This window comes from Lactuca sativa, chromosome 8 (assembly GCF_002870075.4).
Source record: "Lactuca sativa cultivar Salinas chromosome 8, Lsat_Salinas_v11, whole genome shotgun sequence".
NCBI lineage: Eukaryota > Viridiplantae > Streptophyta > Magnoliopsida > Asterales > Asteraceae > Lactuca > Lactuca sativa.
The window spans coordinates 111,548,539-111,570,654 of record NC_056630.2 but is presented as its reverse complement, the minus strand read 5'-3'; the positions used below and the strand labels follow the sequence as shown (position 1 = coordinate 111,570,654).

General features: G+C 34.7%; 4 protein-coding genes across 5 annotated transcripts; 2 read left to right on the top strand and 2 right to left on the bottom strand.

The window, feature by feature from the left end:
• Positions 1–1,369: 1,369 nt before the first annotated feature.
• LOC111880323 (neutral ceramidase 2) lies at positions 1,370–5,460 on the top strand. Its single transcript, XM_023876744.3, has 10 exons — positions 1,370–1,529; positions 2,045–2,428; positions 2,546–2,754; positions 2,837–3,157; positions 3,243–3,507; positions 3,608–3,866; positions 3,944–4,069; positions 4,173–4,236; positions 4,336–4,481; positions 4,770–5,460. Exons 2-10 carry the CDS (start codon positions 2,094–2,096, stop codon positions 5,316–5,318), a joined length of 2,274 nt encoding a protein of 757 aa, XP_023732512.1. The 5' UTR covers positions 1,370–1,529; positions 2,045–2,093; the 3' UTR covers positions 5,319–5,460.
• A 1,622-nt stretch (positions 5,461–7,082) lies between these two features.
• LOC111880332 (cytosolic enolase 3) lies at positions 7,083–10,547 on the top strand. Its single transcript, XM_023876755.3, has 12 exons — positions 7,083–7,451; positions 7,595–7,749; positions 7,834–8,008; positions 8,085–8,273; positions 8,359–8,439; positions 8,521–8,597; positions 8,675–8,778; positions 8,869–8,967; positions 9,038–9,123; positions 9,716–9,802; positions 9,963–10,160; positions 10,292–10,547. The coding sequence occupies exons 1-12, from the start codon at positions 7,347–7,349 to the stop codon at positions 10,358–10,360; spliced, it is 1,425 nt and encodes a 474-aa protein (XP_023732523.1). The 5' UTR covers positions 7,083–7,346; the 3' UTR covers positions 10,361–10,547.
• Positions 10,548–11,854: 1,307 nt separating this feature from the next.
• Positions 11,855–13,345, bottom strand: LOC111880340 (proliferating cell nuclear antigen). The gene is made up of 4 exons (XM_023876765.3): positions 12,938–13,345; positions 12,599–12,751; positions 12,392–12,489; positions 11,855–12,318 (listed from the first exon to the last, which is right to left on the bottom strand). The coding sequence occupies exons 1-4, from the start codon at positions 13,254–13,256 to the stop codon at positions 12,094–12,096; spliced, it is 795 nt and encodes a 264-aa protein (XP_023732533.1). The 5' UTR covers positions 13,257–13,345; the 3' UTR covers positions 11,855–12,093.
• Positions 13,346–18,437: 5,092 nt separating this feature from the next.
• LOC111880336 (protein GRAVITROPIC IN THE LIGHT 1) lies at positions 18,438–21,302 on the bottom strand. 2 transcript variants are annotated; one of them, XM_023876760.3, is made up of 3 exons: positions 21,198–21,302; positions 20,974–21,111; positions 18,438–20,061 (listed from the first exon to the last, which is right to left on the bottom strand). In XM_023876760.3, the coding sequence occupies exons 1-3, from the start codon at positions 21,245–21,247 to the stop codon at positions 18,576–18,578; spliced, it is 1,674 nt and encodes a 557-aa protein (XP_023732528.1). In that variant the 5' UTR covers positions 21,248–21,302; the 3' UTR covers positions 18,438–18,575. The 2 variants fall into 2 exon arrangements, with proteins under 2 accessions (XP_023732528.1, XP_023732529.1); XM_023876761.3 differs by having other exon boundaries at positions 20,983–21,111.
• Between the last annotated feature and the right edge of the window lie 814 nt (positions 21,303–22,116).

The following is a 22,116-nucleotide window of genomic DNA, read 5'->3' as shown; positions in this document are numbered from 1 at the left end:
CTGAAAAAGTTTTCTGACTGGGAAAGAAACCATGCTGTTTGATTGTACATCTGATTGACTGTACTGAATGATGAAAAAAAAAATAATTCAATAAAAAATAAATTTTAAAAAAATTATTTAAAAAATTAATAATTAAATAAATAAAGAAAGAGGCGTGATTTGATGTATAATTGTCTTTCCAGCCCATTCAGCCAGAAAGACATGATTTTGAAGCTTTCTGGGAAAGGCATATCTTACCGGGAAAGACCCTTTCTTTTGTGCAAATCAAACAGTTTTTCCGGTCCATTCAGCCAGAAAGATCTGTTTGGATCTAGAAAGATGTATATCAAACAGGGCCTAAATCTGAAAAATTAAGAGTTTGTTTCTTAATTTTTCAATTAAGAGGCTACCAAAGAGGGCCTTATAGCTTTTTAATACGATTAAAAAGAAAATACTAGATCTAGAGTTTACAAATTACATGATTTATAAAATGATAAAATGAGATACTATGTGATATGTTTTTTTGCGTGTATACTTATTTATTTCTAGGCTAACTTTCATTGTATTATGTTCTTTTTTCAGTAAAAACAAGAAATATGTGTCGAAACCCTATAATATTATCTCACAACCTGTTTTGGATTAAGATAAAGTTGGAGTACGGAATTTTTTTATTTAATATATTTTTGATTTGAAACTCCCGACTCCCTTTAACATATGAATTTTCAAAAAAAATTGCATCTTGTTAGACCTCATATTTGCGCAACAAGATTTTGGGTTATGTCTCCGTTATGGAAAACTGAAAAACTGATTAGTTTTCGTATGAAATTATATAATTTTCCAGTTTACGTTTGAGTTTAAGAAAAATATCATAGCAATATATTAAGTCAATGTGAAGTTGTGAAAACCATATTCAAAACGACTTGCATACAAACAATTAGTTTGAAATAGTAATGGAATTAAGAATAATATTGCAATTAAAAAACTATACAACGCTTGGCATATGATTTAATAAAAATATTATTTTATAGATCAGACATCATACTGTTACGTGAAAGAAAGTTAACCAAAGTCAAAATTGATAATTGTTGGTAAATCATTAAATTTTATTAACAAAAAACATTAAAAGCTTTCCATAAACGTTGTTACCGCATAGTACTATAACTTAAACTAAAGATATTCTAATTGTTTTCTAGAAAAAGGAAACAAACATAAATTTTATATGATACATATACATCACGTTTGAACCCAATATTGTTGCAATCATAAATTATAATCACAAATCTAGACCCCAAAGCGTTGAAAATCATACGCATCATGTGTGGACTCCTAATTTAATTCATCGCAGACTTCCACCTACTACTATAATAACGCCAACGATGTTCCCCACTCTTCACTTCAACGCCACTCTATGTATAAATTCCATTCATACCCGCATTCTTCCATTACTCCAACCCTCTCTCCCACTCAAACCTCAATCACACTCACACGATACAATCATACTCAATTTAATGGAGTAGACACTATACAAGGCTGAATCTGTCAAATTTCAGGTATAAACCTCAGTTATTCCAGTTTAAACCTCCAATTTTGACATATCTGGTTTGCCATTTCAATACACAGGTTTTGATTTCTCATTTTAATGTTTTTGGTTATAATAATCTGTCGGTTGTAGATGATATAATATTATAGTGATTTGAGACGTATTTCTTTTTCTTTTGTTATTCGGAGATTATCGATGGTGATTCAAAAATTATAACGGTTTCATGGTGCAATTGCCTTCGTTGACTGGTGTCGTTCTTTGGAAATCTGGATGATTAGTTATTGTTATTAATAGATTCCGTTCAGTGTTCCTGCTATTTGATGTTATTTGTCGAGAAAACATGCAAATTTGGTACTAAACTTAATTGTTTCCTCTGGTTATATTCATGATGTTACCTATTCGAGATAGATTGATTTTTGAGAATACATATATATCTAAGCCATCTAGGGCATGAATATCAAGTTAAGATTGGTTTCACCCATTCAATTTTGTGAATAACCTTCACTCCTATTTTGTTATCTTCAGTGAAGAAATACCTAGAGCGTGCTAGATTCTACACGTTGGTGGAGTTGTTATGGAGTTCTTTCAGGCTCTCATCCAGAAACAACATTCAATTGCATGGTTTTGGATCTTACTACTAGTTTGTGTACTGAATGGGAAAACAACAATCTCAGCTTCCAATTACTTAGTAGGACTTGGAAGCTATGACATCACAGGGCCTGCTGCTGATGTCAACATGATGGGCTATGCCAACTCAGATCAAACTGCATCTGGCATCCATTTTCGGCTTCGAGCTCGTGCATTCATTGTAGCAGAGCCACAGGGAAACCGTGTGGTATTTGTAAATCTTGATGCTTGCATGGCCTCACAGCTTATAACCATCAAAGTCCTAGAGAGGTTGAAGGCAAGGTACTTTAATACTTTACTGTAGTTCTACTGTTCCCTCTTTACTTCTTAAAACTTATAACTGGTGATCAAGTTATAGTCTTTATAGGTGCAAATAAAACATCTTTTTTTGCTGTATAGGTATGGAGATTTATACACAGAAAAGAACGTTGCCATTAGTGGCATACACACCCATGCAGGCCCTGGAGGCTATCTGCAATATGTTGTGTATATTGTTACATCTTTAGGATTCGTACGCCAATCATTTGATGTAATAGTTGATGGCATTGAACAAAGCATCATTCGTGCTCATGAAAACCTTCATCCTGGATCAGTTTTTGTAAACAAAGGTAAAAAAAATATGTTAATTTTGCTACCATTATAAACCATGGGACATTTATTTATATGATAATTTTGGTATAAAACTTGCAGGAGAGATCTTGGATGCAGGTGTGAATCGTAGCCCTAGTGCTTATCTTAACAATCCTGCAACAGAAAGGGCAAAATACAAGTATGATGTGGATAAAGAAATGACACTTTTGAAGTTTGTAGATGATCAGTGGGGTCCAGTGGGTGCCTTTAACTGGTTTGCTACTCATGGGACTTCAATGAGTCGTACAAATGAGTTAATCAGTGGGGATAATAAAGGAACAGCTGCACGCCTCATGGAAGATTGGTTCAATCAGAAACGTGTTAGTGAAAATGAAAACCCACGAAGAGTCTCCAATATTGTTCAAGTTTCACAAACAAACCGTAAGTTTATTAAATCAATGACCAATGAATCTTTTAAAATCATATACTTTTTTTTTTTTATAAATTTTATGGTGTTTTTATGCAGATCATGAGTTGCTGGAACTTGCGTCTTCTTTTCAGTCAACTTCTGGTCAACCAACAACCAAGTATTTGAGCATATCAAGACGTGTTAGAAGTGTTCTTAGATCTGCAGATAGACCAATATTTGTATCTGCTTTTTGTCAATCGAATTGTGGGGATGTGAGTCCAAATGTGCTTGGGGCTTTTTGCACAGATACTGGGGTACCCTGTGATTTTAATCATAGTACTTGTGGTGGGAAGAATGAGTTGTGTTATGGAAGAGGACCAGGGTTCGTGTTTTTACCTTTTTCATTTTCTTTTATGAATTATTCTATTCATGTGTTTTTAACATTTTCTTTATCAATCTCGAATTTTTTCAATTAATGACAGATACCCAGATGAATTTGAAAGCACGCGTATAATTGGGGAGAGACAATTCAAGAAAGCTGCTGATCTTTTTAACAGTGCTGCTGAAAAGTTAACTGGAAAGATTGATTTTCGTCACAGTTATTTGGATTTTTCACAGCTTGAGGTGAAAAAAGGTGGGAATGAGAGTGTTAAAACATGTCCTGCTGCCATGGGATTTGCATTTGCAGCTGGAACAACTGATGGGCCTGGGGCTTTTGATTTTAAGCAAGGGGACAACACTGTAAGTTAAAACGAATCATGGTTTTATGAGTTTTTTCAATTTTGTTATATATTTGAAAATTTTTAATTATTTTTTAGGGGAATCCATTTTGGAAATTGGTGAGGAACTTGCTAAAAACACCAAGTCAGGAGCAAAAAGACTGTCAACAGCCAAAGCCTATTTTGCTTGATACAGGAGAAATGAAGGTGCCATATGATTGGGCGGTGAGTATCATATATTTTTTTTTCTCAAAATTCCCATAAAATTACAAAAATGGTAACATTTGACTTTACATAACATTTTTTATTTTTTCGTTATCTTTCACAGCCATCAATTCTCCCAGTTCAAATACTAAAGATAGGGCAGATGGTGATTCTCAGTGTACCTGGAGGTATATGATAAATGGACAATTTAGATATTTAAACAATAGTCAAACTCTTTTAAATTTTTTGTAACTTTTAAATCTAAAAACATTGTTGAAAAATAACAGAATTTACAACTATGGCTGGGAGGCGATTGCGTGATGCTGTTGGTGCTGTTTTTAAAGGAAAAGTTCATGTTGTCATAGCTGGTTTAACTAATACCTACTCACAATATATTACCACTTTTGAGGAGTATGAGACTCAAAGATATGAGGTAAGTTAATTGATGCGTTATTCATAAAGTTGCAATTGTTACACGAGACTTTACAAGCCTTGCTTTCTAGAGCTATTTTTCATTATCAAAATAAGGAGGGCACCTATCCCACCTTTTTTGGTAGGACAAATAATCTTGCCTTTTTGGATAGGACAAAAAGTTTCAATTTTTTGTCTCACTGTTTCAGACAATTTTTGTCTCATTGACATCAATTCCAGTCTAATATACGTCAAACACAGTACAAAATTGTATGTGCATAAATGACCATGAATTTTTTTATCTTATCAGGGAGCTTCGACGCTATACGGTCCGAATACTTTAAGCGCCTACATTCAAGAGTTCACAAAGCTCGCAACCGCCATTGTCACCGGAAAAACTGTAGAAGCGGGCCCACCACCACCGGATCTACTAAGCAAGCAGATAGGCTTGCTACCACCCGTGGTGGTGGACTCCACCCCACTGGGAGTCAAATTCGGGGATGTCAGTACTGACGTCCCTCGAAATTCTACCTTTAAAAAAGGTGAAACGCTGACCGTTGTGTTCTGGTCAGCGTGCCCTAGAAACGATCTCATGACCGAAGGGACATTTGCTTTAGTGGAGTTGCTTCAAGGGCAGGACACGTGGGTCCCGGTTTATGATGATGATGATATTTGCCTTAGGTTTAAGTGGTCAAGGCCTTCGAAGCTTAGTGCTCAAAGTCATGCTACTATAGAATGGCGGATCCCACAATCAACTGTTCCTGGGGTTTATAGGGTGAGCCATTTTGGTGCATCTAAAAGTCTATTTGGTTCGATTAGCCATTTTAGTGGTTCATCAAGTGCTTTTGTGGTTAAGTAATTTTTGGACTGTTTTAACTGTTTGAGATTAAAAACTTGTTATTCCATAAATTCATTGTACACGAGCTCATTTATCATGTAATTTATGTGTTCATACAACAACTAAGTTAAATATATCATAAAGATCTCCACTTCTTATAAAATCATCTTACAAAAATTTTAATATTCATAAAGAAAGGGGAAATATTCTACACTTGTTTGTGTTTAAGATTCATTCTAAACAAATGTTATAAAGGTCATTTATTGTTATTCCGCGGAACATAAATTACTAGGCAATAAATTCTTGATGAAAAAACAAGGCATAATGTTGGGCAATATGCAAGAAACAACAATATAGTTTCTTATAGTTCCTAATTATAGCATTGTACCTTCAAAAATTTTCTTATTACAACAGCGTACTTTCAAAATTTTACCCATTATAGCATTAAGATTTGAATCATCCTGACATGACACAAATTAGCATGATTTTATGTAATGTCATTGTTATGTGATAGAAAGTGTATTTTTTATTATTATAAAAACTGTCCATATTGGATATTTAAAAAGTGATTGCAGCCAAAATGAGAAAAAAAAAAAGCACAAGCCAGATGATTTTGCATATCACTAATTGTAACTTCCATCATTTCAAAAAAAAAAAAAAAATGGACAAATTGGATATAAAAATAGAATTCAACCATTTTGCAATCTTGATGTTTACTCACAAATAAGTAATTATTTTGGATTCTTTCGAAAAAAAAATTGTTATCATGTTCATTAGATGGAGTATGAAAGTGTTAAAAGACAGCGAAAAGGATACGAAAGAGCTTAAGATTTCCACATTCCGCTATAAAATTACATGACATTATATAAAACATATCAACTTGGGTCATGTCCTAAAAAAAATAATAAAATTGTATCATGTGAACGGTCTATACCGAATCATGAATCACTGCTAATGAACCGTATACCTTCTTTTATGTGGAAATTTATACCTTAACTCTTCTATGTCATGATTATATTAAATAATCGTGTAAATCTCATATGATATGGACATTTTATTATTAAAAAAAAGTAAATTACATGCTATTTCTGTAAGTATAGGTGGGTTTTGTAATTTTGGTGTCTCAAGATTCTCTTGTATTTTTGTCCATATTTGATGTTTTTGTGAGTTTTTGAGTTTCAAATAAAATGACTATACTTGCTCCCAAAATATAGCTTCTTTATGCGAACATTGCCTAAAAATGTCTTAACTTGTATTATGTCATTATAATTCAAATCTCATTATTATGTTTTTTTTATAAATAATGTACAATATTCTGATAAAAAAAAGTTGAAAGTATAAAAAAAGGGTATAATTTTATAATAAAAATAAATATATGTTTGTTTCCCCTTTTAAGAGGGTGTTTGGCTTAGCTTTGTGGGGCAAAAGTCCTTTTTGTAAAAGCACTTCTTGTAAAAGAACTTTTTATAAAAGTTATTTTTTAAAATGTGTTTGGATTAGCTTTTGAAGAGAAAAAGTCAAAAATTAAAATGTTTGGTTTAATTTTTATATGTAAAATGACAAAAAATGACATGTTTAGGGTAGACGAGGGGTATATTGGTAATTTAATATTTTTAGCTGGTGAAAAGTCAGGTAATCGTGACTTTTCAAAAAGACTGAAATTACTTTATGAGAAAAGTCATTTACAAAAGTCCTTTTCTCTTTGCCAGACATCTTTTGAGACTTTTTCTAAAAGACTGAGTCAAATTTAAAAAAAAAAGCTAACCAAAGCTTAAAAATAATTTTAGAACATGAAAGACAGGAATACTCTTTGCACCTGTGACCTGTGAGTCAAATCCAACAAGCACAACTCTCCGGAAACAAGTCGAATTTCAGCATGGTGTTTAGGTTTTAACCTGCCGGAAAAATTCTTCATTCCCAGACGTTATTCTCTCGGATCTCTACAAATTTTGCCATATCCGATTTAGTCCAAGAGTAATCGAATAGAGAGGTCCATTGAGCGAGGTGTACCTAGTAGCAGTAGCCATAGTAGTTACACCATAAGCTGAAATGTCAGTTCAGGACTATCTAGATAAGCACACGCTCTCTCGGAAGATTGAAGACGCTGTCAATGCTGCTGTTAGGGCAAAAACTCCCGATCCCGTTCTATTCATTGTGAGCTTTTTTTCTAATCTTTCTAATCACTTCTTAAGTTTTGAATTTGCAATCAGCTCGATTATTGTCATAAGAAGATTATACTAACCTTAAAACCACGTCGATTATCATCCTAAACAGTTAATTTACTTGCTTATGTATAGTCTAATCATATGCGGAAAGCTGTTCCTTCGGTGATAACCAAGGTTAAAGCGAGGCAAATTCTTGATAGTAGAGGAATTCCAACTGTTGAAGTTGATTTGTATACCAATAAAGGAATGTTCAGAGCGTCTGTTCCAAGTGGTGCTCCTACTGGAATGTAAATTCTTTATAATTAGTCTAAATTTTTTAAATGCAAGATGGTAAATACATATATATGAACCTTAATTGTTACATAATACAGGTATGAAGCTATTGAGTTACGTGATGGAGATAAATCCACATATCTTGGAAATGGTGTGAGCAAAGCTGTTAAGAATATCAATGAGAAGATATCTGAAGCTATAGTTGGCATGGATCCAATCCTCCAGAACCAAATTGATCAGGCAATGATAGATTTGGACAAAACTGAGAAAAAGGTAGCTATCCAAACTGTAATTATAACATTTTTTCTGGTATCATCTTATATGTTTTAATCATTTATGATGTATCCAGGGTGAACTTGGAGCAAATGCAATATTAGCAGTGTCAATTGCTGCTTGCAGAGCTGGAGCTGCTGAGAAGGATGTTCCACTTTACAAACATATTGCTGAACTTTCTGGAAGAGGAAGCAGTGTTCTTCCTGTTCCTGCTTTCACGCTCATAAGTGGAGGAAAACATGCTGGGAACAATTTGGCTATACGAGTAAGCTGATGTTTTATATAGTAATATATGTGATAAATTAGCAATGTTGATAAATCTTCTGAGAATTTTGTTTCAATATGATCAGGAGATTATGATTCTTCCAGTTGGGGCACAAAGATTTGAGGAGGCAATGCAAATGGGATCTGAAACATATCATCATTTGAAGGTGAGTTGCTCATCATACCAATTCATAGTGTCATTCTCATTCTATCTTTTTTTTAAAAAATTGTTATCTGTTGAAATGCAGGCTGTTATTGCAGAGAAATATGGTGCACATGGATGTAATGTTGGTGAAGATGGTGGCCTTGCTCCTGATATCACCAGGCATGTCTATTGTCTTCTGATTAATATGGTGTGATCTTTTTACCTCAATTTATGATTTTGGTATTCTATTTTTGCAGCTTTAGAGAAGGACTAGATCTTGTTATGGAGGCAATTGGTAGAACAGGCTATATTGACAAACTAAAGATTGCAGTTGACATTGCTGCTACTGATTTTTGCATAGGTAATATTACAAATCTATAACTCTTTTAACTATAGTTTTTGAAAAAACAAAACAAAAAAAACTTGACATCTATATTACTATTGATTTTAGGTTCAAAGTATGACTTAGATTTCAAATCTCCAAGAAGGTCGGGACAAAACTTTAAATCAGGAGAAGAAATGATTGAGATTTATAAGGAACTATGTAGAGGTATATGAACATGTTGTGATGTATTATGAGACAATGATTCATTATTTTTGACTTATTTTGGTTTTTTTAGACTATCCTATTGTGTCTATCGAGGATCCATTTGACAAGGAGGATTGGGAACAAGTGAAGTATTTTTCAGGGCTTGGAATTTGCCAGGTTTGTTTATGAATCCTTATTATGTTGGCTGGTTTGGAGTGTATGTTTTTGGAAAGAATTGGATTATATGAAGAAATTGTAATTTGTCACACATTTGGCTGGAAGGAAACTGAACTGAATTTAACAATAAAAGTTGCTTAACTTTCTAAAGTTTTCACTTTTAATATAATTTCAAGTAGATTACATTTTTGGTCCCTGATTACAATTGACTTTTACAACTTTGGTCCTTATTTGAGTTTTCGTAATGTTTTTGCTTTGGTTGCTGTTCCAAGTGAGAATGACTACTTTTTGTCCCAAAAATAGTCATTTTTCTTGGAACAGGGACCAATAACATTACAAAAAACTCAATACGAACCAAATTTGCAAGAAGAAACTTTTTAGAACCAAAAAAAAAAAAAAAAAATCAGCTAATACTCGGTGACAAATTACAATGAGGAAGAATGTAATTGAATTCCATCCAAACATGAATTTGATGAAAATGAATTGCATCCATTTGGCAACCAAACACACCATTAAATGGAATCTTGAATTCCAATTCCATCGAAACCAAACACACCCTAAATCTCTTGCATGACTTTTATGTTATATGCAGGTTGTTGGAGATGACTTGTTGATGTCAAATCCTAAACGTGTTGAAAGAGCCATCCAAGAAAATGCTTGCAATGCACTTCTTCTCAAGGTTAAATAATAATAATAAAAAAAATCCCAAATGAGTATTAGTTAAATATCTAAAAAGTAAAAACCCATCTGTAACAAGGACAAAATGAGAAAATGATGTATACAAAAATGAATGTTAAGTGCTAAGAATAATTTGTAAAGAAATAAATAAATACATGCAGGTGAACCAAGTTGGGAGTGTGACAGAAGCCATTGAAGTAGTGAAGATGGCAAAAGATGGTAATTGGGGAGTGGTAATATCACAAAGAAGCGGAGAAACTGATGATTCTTTTTTAGCTGATTTATCAGTTGGTCTTGGCACTGGTCAGATTAAAGCAGGTGCTCCTTGTAGAGGAGAGCGCTTAGCCAAGTACAATCAGGTTTGCTTTTTTTCTTTTTTTTTGGGGGGATTATCCCATTAAGTCAAAAAGAAATAAGCACTTAGTCCAGAGTCTCCAGAATATTAGGAGGATATATGTGGGGTTTAATAATAATCTCAAGTTTTGTGCAGTTGATTAGAATTGAAGAAGAGATTGGGGATCAAGCAAGATATGTTGGTGATGACTGGAGGCATTCCTGAACACTTTCAACTTTCAATGCGAAGGTAATACCGATACCAGTTTGTTGTGTCATAATCTTTCTTTTCTAGATCTGATTTGTATGGAGGAGTGTTTTGTGTTGTGTTATCATGTGTAAACAAAATTTTCATGTAAAACTAAAACCAATCTATAAATTACATTACACATGTTGTTACCTTCAAGTTGTTATTACATGAGTCATTATTCATTATACTACTACCCTTTCCCTTTCCCTGCACAAGCATATAAATGATATAATATGGATTGATTAAACCAGAAACTAGGGTATTCTTTGTTTTCTTTGTTTATAGTTTTTGGATCTTTGACTTGACTATTATTAAGGCTCCTGGGCTATATAATTTATATAGCACATTTGAGTTTAAACATGGGGTATGTCATCTTGATTTTTTTAAATTAAATAATTTTGCAACTAATACAATAATATTATAAAAAATAATAAATAAATAAACTTTATGCGGCTTAAATGACAGAAGAAACATAGACATAAACAAAAATACAGGTCTCGAACCGGTCCCCCAAAAAAAATGAGTCGGGACCGAAAAAAAGAAAACACCGGATCAGCCCAAGGCCATCTGGGACCAACCGATCTGAAAAAAGAATAGACCGTTCTAAGACTGGTTCCAATAAAAGATCAGACCGATGCGAGACCAGTCTAAAAAACGGAAGCTAAGTTTATTTACATATAAATTTGTTGTTAATTACATATTTTTTAATAACACATTATCTGACTTGGAAAAACTCAAAACTGAACCGACAACCCCCCAAAATTAAACTGAGAAGGGGCATGCAAAGACCACGAGACCATTACCAAAAAGATTGGGCCAAAAAAATTAGCTTGAGACTTGTCTGAAAAAAATACGTGACCATCACAAGACCGTTTTAACAATACCATACGGTTATTGTGCATAGCTAGAAGGAAGCTGTTTGTTTGGATCTACAATCTAAGCCAATTTTCTATTTATTTTTCGTTTTTCAATTTTAAGTTTTTTGTTCTTTCATTTTTATTTTTTGGGTTTCTTCATTAAAAATGTTGATAAATTCATAAAAAAGAAACAAGTTATATACTAAAAAAACAACAATTTTAACAATGCTTATTTTATTTATTAATGAAAACCGTAGTCCATAAATACATGACAATTATTTGAAACATACTTGACCAACTGAACTTTGTATATAAAACGACATCATTTAGGTATTTAAGTTTGATTAGGTTTTTTGGTTTATATAATAAATCAAACCTAAAAGTTGTTTGTTTGTTTGTTTTTCTAAAATTCAATACCTCTGGTTTATTAAAATGGTTCAGTCTTTCGGTGTTTAGTTTTCTTTGCACAACCCTTGCCAGGCTGACAGGCTATATCAACGAGATAAGTTGATACATGTGATTTTTACACCAAGTTAGAAGTGAAAGTCAAACTTGGAACAAATTCATCTAAAACGCTTTAATCCCAAACAATGAATACAAAAATCAGCTTCAATTACAAAAACAGATTTAAATTTGCTAGAAATAAGAGTACCAAGTAGCAATTTTATAGAAAACAAAACATACACCTCATATAAGCCTGAAAAATCCTAACAAAATGATTAAAAAAAATAGCATAAAAAAAACTTGGCTAAGTTCTGGCGAGTACATAGTACACAATATACTTTTAACTAGCAAACAACTAACAAAGCATTTAGTATTTTAGTTCTCACAGCTCACTTGTTTCTTGTTGATTCAAGATTTGTTCTCTTCATCATCTTCTTCAATCTTAGGAGCCAAATAAAACCTAATGTACCCCATCTCTGCAATCTTGTACTCCACCACTACAGGAAGCTCTGAAGACAAACTGATTGTCACAGTACTCGATAATGGAGTTGCCTTTGTAAACGAGTTCATGTATCTTAATGCAAATGTCAAAGACACAGGCTCATTCATCTCAATAACTGTCGCCTCTTCTGGCTGCAAGTTCATCTTTTTAACAAATTTTCATTCTAAAACTATTTATGATACAGAGAGTAGTTAGTATAATTACCTTATCTACTGTAGTGTTCTGCCTACAAACAACATTTGCAGTTCCAATATCACCTCTTGTTGAAAACTTCACGCCTTCTTTCGTCACAGAAATCACAACTGCAAGAAAAATCAGCTCCTTAAGTTTATACATTTGTAATCTTTGATTGATTCAAATAACCAGGAGTAGAGACAACGAATCATATCCAAGTAAGGACGAAAGAGCTACCTGTATCACCAATACTACTGAGATCTTTACAGATCCTTGCAAACTCAGCTGAAAGCATTCGAACAATGGCATGGTACTCTGCTTCAGGAATTCCAAGGTGCTCACTATCAATGTCCATCAGTTTCATCTCAAAATCAGCGATCTTATCTTGAGCTGCAGAAAAATACCCTCTAATTTTAGCTTCTAAAATAAGATATAATCAAGATCTAGCATCTACAAATCCAGATCTTCGTAATTGACAAAAACTTCATATAAGCTATGTAACTCTGATTAAAATGTATGCAAACAAAACCATCAAATTGATGGTGAACACAATTAGGAATTGAAACAGCAACTTACTAGGGCTTTCAAACATGAAAGTAACGGTGTCGCTACCGTCGTCAGCCTTGAGGGTGATGATATCATCATTACCGGCGCACTTGAGCATCTTGGACATGTTGCTGAGGTTCATGCCCATAGATAGGTTACGATCACATCGATAGTGTTCAAATCCTTCGGATCTAAGAAGGAGCGACACCAGGGCTACGTGACTCGAGTCCATCGCCTGAAGCGAAAACCCGGTGGCGGAGCAGTCAAAGTTGGCATCGTTGACCAGGTCCTTGATCGACTCCATCACCTTCTTCAGGAGACTCCCCTGAACCAGCCTTAGCTCCAACATTTTCCGGCGACAGATGAACTTTCCGGTTGAGAAACTAGGGTTAGGGCTCGAAAAACGCGGGGAAACCAAAATATCGGGATGGGTAGCACGGGTTTGGGGTTTTATAGTAAAATGTATTCCCGCCACAATTTTTTTCATCGTTGGCGGGGGGGTTATGGAATATTGGGCTTTTGGGCTAAATATTAAATACCGCACTATATTATTATTATACATTCATATAATTTGATTGAGATTGTGCTATAAAAAATATACTTGTTAAATTCGACAATATACAAGGGAATTTGACTTATTAAGGTAATTAAGTATTTCAAATGTTCACATATGGGTAATATTGTTTTTTTTGTACTCATTTACCCAACTAACTTGTTTCAGCCGTTCAAAAATAACCAACATTACCGGCTATTGTAGGTTTTGGGTGATGTGGCATCTACGTGGCTTGTACGCTACAATAGTCATCACCTACGTGGCATTGAGAATTGTTTACATTATAAGAAGGGTGAGATACGACAGCTTATTAATTAAAACCCTAGATCGATCGATGGCATCTTCTTCCTCATCCTTTTCTTCCAAACGACAAGACGAATTGCAATCGGATCATCCATGTGATTGCGATTTGCCATCTCGTGTGAAGACATCAAGAACCCCATACAATCCTGGAAGGAAGTTCAGAGTTTGTCAAAACTCACTGGTAATTCATACTTTTTATTTCTTCTTCATCCTTCAATTTAACATGTTTTATAAATTTCTTGAAGAATGGAAAAACTCCAAGCTGTAAATTTTGGCAATGGTTGGATGAGGATGAAGGGAGGAAAGATGGAAGAGGGCATTACAGGATGAAAGCAGAAGAAAGCTGCAATCTTACCTTGAAAATTTGTACATTGGAGAATGAAATCAGCATATGCAGGATGAAGATTGAAGAAGAGAAGAACAGGAATAAACAAGAACTTGACAAAGTCAACTGGAAATTGTTTACCCATAGACTTGCATTAATTTTCTTGTTTCTCTTGTATGTCAAAATGTTGTTTTAAATTATGTATTATGATGTAGTATGACTAAATTATGTATGCTTTTGTGATGTTTTCAATGAAAAAGCTTATATTCTATCATTGGAATGGAATAGTATATTGTAATGGAATGGGTATTAAACTTGGTAGTATAAAAGATAGTAATAAACATTGTTATGATTGTAATGGAATGGGTATTAAACTTGGTAGTATAAAAGATAGTAATAAACATTGTTATGGAATTGAATCATTGTAATTGAATCATTGGAATGGTAGTGTACAAAACTTGTAATGTTATTGTTAATCACTGGAATTGAATTGTTCAAACAATGTAATGGAATTATGATTACACTGTAAAGGAATTGTGATTACAGTTGATATTCTAAAAGTTGGTAATAAATTATAAATAATACAAATGGTATTAGAAAGATGTGCAAAAGATGGTAATGTATTATAGACATTCCAGGGAACATTGACTTCAAAAGATGTGACAAAAGTTTTACATAACATAGTTAAACATTCATTACACCCAAAAGATGTGCAAAAAGTTAAGCTATTCCAACTAGTTTTCAAAAGATGTGCCAAAAGATTCTAAAGTTAAAAGATGTCAGTCAAAGATGCCAAAAATATTAACAACAGTACAATAAGCCAAAAGTTAATCCAACTCATACGGATTGTCATCACCACTGCCCTGTTTTCCCTCCCACATCTTTCTTATCTTCAGTTTTGTAATTCTTTCTGAAGGTTTCCTTGCCCTCTTTCCCACTACAACTTGAAAAGCTGGTATTTCCACTTGATCTTGAACTACAATTTGGTTAGCATCTTCAACTTGAACTTGCACTTCAGGTTCAACTTCAGCTTGAACTGCAAGGTGAACTTCAACTTGGTTAGCATCATGAACTTCAGGATGATTTTCAGGTTCAACTTCAGCTTGCACTTCATCTTGAACTTCATGTTGCACTCCATCTTGGACTTCAGGTTCTACTCCATCTTCAACTTCAGGTTGCACATCATCTTCAAATTCAATATCAAAAGAGTCAACATCACTTTCAGGTTCTATTTCAACTTCACTTTCACTGTCAATATCAACTTCATGTGCCAATACAACCTTCACTTTATCTGTTTTGTATTACTTGAAAAGTTAAGTTATGCCAAATATGTTAATTTATACAAGTTATATATAAATAAATATATCAAACATACCAGCTTTCTTGGATTTCTTTTTCTTTGAACTTGCATTTGATGATTCCCCAATTGGTTTTTGAGGACAGGTTGTTTTATTATGCCCACTTTCCCTACATATGCTGCATTTCATCACACTACCTCTTTTTGTGATTGAATGCTTTTTTCCTTGGTTTTCCCTCTCAATCTGATCCCTTTTCCTTTTTGTTGATGGTCTTCCTGGTAGCCTTCTCCTTTTGGGGGGCAATGGGTTGATGTAGTCTACATGAGGCCACATGTCACTACCATTTAGTGGGTTAATGGTATACCTGTAACAGTTTAGGTACATTGATGTGGTAAACCATGGTGACACATACTCCTCTACATCCCTGTTGAGGCTTGCAATGCAAGCATACCCATGCACACAAGGGTAACCTGTTAACTGCCAAGTTCTGCAAGCACATGTCCTGCTACCAATATCCACAACATATGCATCATACCCAAGTCTGACTTCATACTGTTGATAACCAGATGGTATTACTTTCCAAAACCTGTGCATATACACATGTTTAAAGACAAACAAACATATATAAGGACAAACATGTTTAAAGACAAACATATATAAGGACAAACAGTTTTAAGCACTTACCTTTGAAGATCCTTAAGCTTGGACAACTTCAGCCTAATGGTAGGACATATGGTTAAATCCCAAGATTGCCCCTTAATCTTCTGTCTATAAAGCCTCTCCATCACATAAATTCGAATTTCTTCTAACATGGTGATTAGTGGTCTCTTCCTAGCAACTTCAATCACAGAGTTGAAACTCTCAGATATACCATTTTCATATGCATCACAAGCCCTATCAGTCTGAAAAAATGCTTTACTCCAAGTTTTAGGGTCCCTTTCCATCAAATGGTCATAAGCTAGTGGCTCTAATTTCTTGATTTCATTCATGTGTTGTTCAAATTTTGCAGGGGTAGTAGCTGCAGCAGCATACCAGAAAAGCTTTCTAAACACTTGGCCCTTAAACCTTTTCAGGAAGTTAGCACATATGTGCCTAGCACATTGCCTATGCTCTGCTGCTGGGACCCTTTCCTTCACAGCCTCAAGTAATCCCTATTAGCAATAGACACAAAATTTAAACAACAAAAACATAACATAAGCTAAAATAAAGATGAAAATAATAGAAATTTATTACTTTGTGTTGGTCTGATATCAAGGTTAGTCCATGCCCAACTCCCATTCCAAGGTCCTGAATTAGAAGGTCAATAAACCACTTCCATGTTTCTTTACTTTCCACTGATACGACAGCCCAAGCAATGGGATATATGTGGTTATTTGCATCTCTACCTATAGCAGAGAGCAACTGACCTCTGCATATGCCCTTTAGGAAGCAACCATCTAGTCCAATTACCCTCCTACAACCTTCAATCCATCCATCCTTCAGTCCCTTGAAACATACATAAAACTTTGAGAAATATGTGGTTCCATCAGGCATGACATCTACATCCATCTTCACTGTTGATCCAGGGTTAGTCCTTCTTATCTCTTCTCCATAGCTCCATGTTTTTGCATAATGCTCTTTCAAAGTACCCTCTATCTCCTGAAATGCATACTTCCTTGCATTTCTGCATTGACCAACACTTGCAATCAAATTAAATTTCTTGCTGACTTTAGCTTTCAACTTCCATATACTCATCTTTGGTTTCTGAAGTATATGATTCATGAAATGCTTTGCTATCCATTTATAGGTAACAATGGACCCAAATTTGAACACTCTTGCACAATTATGCATACCATTCAGAGATTTAATCTGGAATGATTTTTCACTGCTCATCCAGGTTGCCCATAACCTAAAAGGACAACCTTTACCCTGTTTATTTGTCTTACCTTTACAACATTTTACCAATAACCTTTCATGATCACTTTTCTCATACCATAAATCATATCCATTTTTTACTGCATAGTTGGTGATACACAACTTCAATTCCAATGGATTAGAAAACTTCATACCCAAAACTGGCACCATTTGCTCCCATTCTTGATTCTCATTATGGACAGGGAACACAACATCCTTAAGTTTCCCATTGTTTGCTTCCTCTTCATCATCATCACTAATATGCCCTGAAAGTTTGTCCAAGAATGGGTCTCCAACAGTTTTATCAAAAGTATGTTCCTCTTCATCATCCCATTCATGCTCATATTCCATTGTCATTGAAACTTCAGAATCCTTGTCATCCTCTTCATCCATATAATCTGACTCATACCCTTTACCATCTGCTAAGAACTCGTTATCAGCCCAATCAAGAATTGGTTCATTTCGGTGGTCAATGTACACATCTAACTTACTCTCAAGACTATCACTCTCCAGACTATAAACAGTTTCCACAAACTCCCAATAATCAGCATCACTGTCGATTCTTCTAATACCCTCACACAAGCTTTCCTTTCTCACACAGTAGTAGACATTATCACATGCTCCATTTGTTAATTTCGTAAGCCACAAAAGAAACTCTTTATACGTAAATCCCCCAAAATCCACATCACGTACATTTGTTTTTACGGGGTCTAAGTACACCAATGGGTTTGGCGAAAAGAATCCATTGTAATGAAAATCTACAGATATATACATACCTGTAGATGAGGATGCCATGCTAGCAGTCGACTACAATTCCAACTTCAATTCCAAGCCCTAATCGTCGATTTGATGTATCGATTGATTTCTCACAGAAGAATGTAATCGAGGTGTGTTAGCTGACGATGACGAACCCTAATTAAATGAGAAAGGGGTGTAATAGCCACGTAACATTCCACGTAATCTTTTAAACCGAGCTAAATCAATGTTACCGGCTAAAACAGGTAATAGCCGGTAATGTTGGTTATTTTTGAACGGCTGAAACAAGTTAGTTGGGTAAATGAGTACAAAAAAAACAATATTACCCATATGTGAACATTTGAAATACTTAATTACCTTAATAAGTCAAATTCCCAATATACAATAGCGAAAAAAAAAACATTACACAAAGTAGCTAATTAAAATTAAAATACAATTAATACAGAAATTAGAAAAATATACTAAATACTTATTCAAGATAAATTTTTTTTTTTGTTTTTTTTTTCTGTTTATTGTTTGGTTGAATATTTCAATCTTCTCCTAAAGTTCAGTCTTAGGTACAAGATATACCCTTGCTTTTACAACATGTCCATTTCCGAGCTTAAATCCAGGACTCACCGGAAACCCAACAATAAATCCACTACTCACCCTCCCTCCGGGAAACCTCACCGCACTCTCCATATATTCCGGATGGAACTCCGCCCCTCTACTCCCTTCAAAATGGCTCGGCAGCGGATCCAAAGAAAAGGCAACCAAATGAAGCAGCCACACCGCCTTCGCCAGCGCCAAGAACTCGCCGTAAAATCGGCTCCTTGGATGGTTCCCGGCCAACAGCTGCCGTCGCTGCTCTAAATCTCCAAACAGCGATTCCTCCATTTTTGGATGTACAATTGAAAGGTACTTTTTCGAGCAGAATTTCCCGAATTGAGATGTTGGTAGGATCCCCAGTAGCTCCATCGGATCCAATGATTTCATGTCGGAGTATTGCGTGAAGCATTCTGATCGGAATTGGTTAGGGTTTAGGATCGACGATATGCTCCCATCAATGTAGAATGTCTCGTGGTCGAATCCTTGGAAGATTTTCCTGTTTACATATGATTCGAGTGAGTATTTGGCTTGATTTGGTCCGACAATGGAGTCTGTTACGGCGGAGTTGGAGTTGGTGCCGGTGATGGATTTGACGGTGGCTGTGATGTCCCAATGTGCCGCCTTCATGAGTGAGAGGAGTAGTGACGCGAACGATTTCGATCCTTCTTTAACGGATTTCACGCATGTTTCGAATAGCTCCGGCATCACCATCGGCGCCGGCGAAACTGGAACGGTGGACGGACGTTGGAATTGGCTACTGCAGCTGACTCTTCTCTTTGATTGATGCGAATGAGACCTACACTTCCTTCCGGCGCTGCCGTTGATGGTGGTGGCCGTCTTTAATTTCTCTCTCAAGTTATCAACCTCCGCCTCCTTGCTTCTCACCTCCATCTTCAATTTCTCCATCGCTGCCTCATACGGCGCCACCACGTCCCTCAGCATCGGTCCCGACACCGTCTTTTTAGACCTGTCAATGTTCATCCCGAAACTCCGCCGGAACCTCTCCCTAAAAACTCCCAATTTCCTCAGCTCAGCCACAACCGCCACGTCGGATAACCTCATCTTATCTGCATCCCACGGACAGTGCGCCTCCTGTAGACTAACATACGCAGTCTTCATAGATGCCACCGCTTCAAACACCTCACCCATCAACAACACCATTTCAATCTCCTTCTTGGTTCTGTAACCACTTTGCTCCTCCACCATCGCCACCGCAGCCTCCAAATACTCTGTTGCATCTTCTTCTTCATTTCCCTCTTCAGTCTTGTACGTGCCTTCTTCTTCAGAACCGTCTTCTCCGGTATCGTGTTCCGAAATGTCATCGGTGTTGTTGCTGCCGGAACAGAGTGGATGGAGCAAACAGGAGGCGGTGACACGGTGGATCATGTCGGAGAAATTAGAAACCTTGTTGGCCATCTTCCTAAACCCTCCACCGTTTCTGTCAAAAACAACCAATCAATCAATTAATTCACTCACAGTGACAACAATCAATGGAGTAAAAAGATTATCAATGCATGTATCGCGATCTCTGAAATACGATGAGAACTTTTATTGTTTTTTATTATTAACGGTACAGTACAAGCACACACCGCCTGTCAATATGTCATGACACTTACGTCATAGTTTTAGTCACCATCTAATTCTATCTAAATTTTCTATAATGTTTTAAATTTTATAAAATTCAATAAAATATATTTATATGGAACGATAAAATATATTTATAAAATCTAATTTTTCTATTGAATAACTCAATGAGAACTCAATATTCATTCAACATCACAAACATTTTAATTAATTGAATGTCAATCATACATACCATCTCATTCAATTCTCATATTACACTGTTTATTATGAATGCTATAAATTTAAACAAATGATGTAAGAAAAAAAAATAATGCTAAATTCAATACATACATTCTACTTGTGTAATATAAAAAGGAAATGTATGCTTTTTTTACTAAAGGAGATATACCATAGCTGTATCATGAGTTGATTTGAAAATAATGCACCTAAACATAAAGTGGAGATTGAAAGCTAAAATTCAATCTGAGACAAAAAGACTTAGATTTAGAAAGCTTGTAATGTTAAATTTTGTTATAAATTTTACTTTGATATCAAAATTAGCACATGTTTTGCATGATCGTTAAGTTTCTAGATAAAAAGTTATTATATGAAAATCATATTAGCATTTCAAAGCTTGGAATTAAACTTATAATGATAATTTATGGTTACATTACATGCATTGAGCACTTAAAAACTTTATATATTAGTAAAATCTTGTTTTAAATTATCTACAAATCACTTCTAATTTGGAATAGAGGGAATATTGAGAAACATGTTAGGTTCTTACTTGTTCGACCTTTTGTTCGATTTTGAGGAAATAGTGCTGATGAAGATGTTATCCGGATCCATGTCTAATGGAATGGAGTGCTGAAACCGGAGATTTGAAATCGGTTCCAATGATTTTAAGTTATTCATCTTCAAATTTCTGATACAAAGAATTATTCTTACATTAATGACTAAATAATTATTTAAATAAATAAATGTTTATACGAGAAATATATGAAATTGCACCTGTGATTTTGATGAGATTTGCATGCTCCACATAACATGTTTGGAAACATATTTCCTTCTGTTTGTGTACGCTGTTTTGACTTTTGAGATCAAATGCAATGGAGTTTATTTATAGACCACCAAAAGGTATTGTTTAAAAATGCAAGAAGGGCCTTTAGGTTTAAGAAAACGTGCAATGAAGACCTTCCACTTTTAAATATTTACATTCTAAAAGATTTCCGTATATACTCGTTAAATACCAAAACGGCCCATCTCCTTCGGCACGATACAAATCGAAGATAAACGGATTTGAGTTGAATTTTTCTGACATATAACCTACCAACCGAATGACGGGTCACATTTGAGTTTGCAAAAATAATATTGCAGGTTGACCCCTAAACTCATTTATTTTATTAGATTAAAAAATAAAAAATATATTTATTAAATAAAAAGGAGAGTAAGAGGACTAATAAGTAAATATATGACATTTAGACTTTTTTTTGCGACCCACGAACCCGATTTTGATCCACATACTTGACTCTCATCCACAAACTCAAATATGACCCATAAACCCGTAAATTTAACAAGTTACGTAGTTGACCTATTTATGGCTAATCTGTGTTGGGATTGAATAAGCAAACAGATATATTTATATGGATCGTGTTCGGGTTAAACTTTTATGAGCCGCCAACCCGTCAATCCAACGATTGGCGCCTCATTGATATCATGATTTGACGAAATGGGCTCAACCAATTTCAAGTCTATTTTATGATAATTATTGAAATGCATACATTTAAAAGCAGAATATTGGTTGTGAGTAAGTGTTCTAAACAAATAGTTCATAAATCATTGTATTTTTATGTTTATATATAAAAAACTACAACTATATATTTTTAGAAAACTACTCATTTAAAAAAAATTAGGAAAAAAACATTCATAT

Bases quoted from the DNA above. Each gene is read 5' to 3' on its own strand.
- LOC111880340 (XM_023876765.3), bottom strand. From the start codon at position 13,256: ATGTTGGAGCTAAGGCTGGTTCAGGGGAGTCTCCTGAAGAAGGTGATG. The intron at 12,490-12,598 runs GTAGCTCTTTCG...TTTTTCTTGCAG, and splicing joins CAGTAGTATTGGTGATACAG to TTGTGATTTCTGTGACGAAA. The intron at 12,319-12,391 runs GTAATTATACTA...ATGAACTTGCAG, and splicing joins AGAACACTACAGTAGATAAG to CCAGAAGAGGCGACAGTTAT.
- LOC111880336 (XM_023876760.3), bottom strand. From the start codon at position 21,247: ATGTTTCCAAACATGTTATGTGGAGCATGCAAATCTCATCAAAATCAC. The intron at 21,112-21,197 runs GTGCAATTTCAT...TCTTTGTATCAG, and splicing joins AAATCTCATCAAAATCACAG to AAATTTGAAGATGAATAACT. The intron at 20,062-20,973 runs GTAAGAACCTAA...TGTTTTTGACAG, and splicing joins TCGAACAAAAGGTCGAACAA to AAACGGTGGAGGGTTTAGGA.
- LOC111880323 (XM_023876744.3), top strand. From the start codon at position 2,094: ATGGAGTTCTTTCAGGCTCTCATCCAGAAACAACATTCAATTGCATGG. The intron at 2,429-2,545 runs GTACTTTAATAC...TTTGCTGTATAG, and splicing joins CTAGAGAGGTTGAAGGCAAG to GTATGGAGATTTATACACAG. The intron at 3,867-3,943 runs GTAAGTTAAAAC...ATTATTTTTTAG, and splicing joins TTAAGCAAGGGGACAACACT to GGGAATCCATTTTGGAAATT.
- LOC111880332 (XM_023876755.3), top strand. From the start codon at position 7,347: ATGTCAGTTCAGGACTATCTAGATAAGCACACGCTCTCTCGGAAGATT. The intron at 7,452-7,594 runs GTGAGCTTTTTT...GCTTATGTATAG, and splicing joins CCGATCCCGTTCTATTCATT to TCTAATCATATGCGGAAAGC. The intron at 8,274-8,358 runs GTAAGCTGATGT...CAATATGATCAG, and splicing joins GGAACAATTTGGCTATACGA to GAGATTATGATTCTTCCAGT.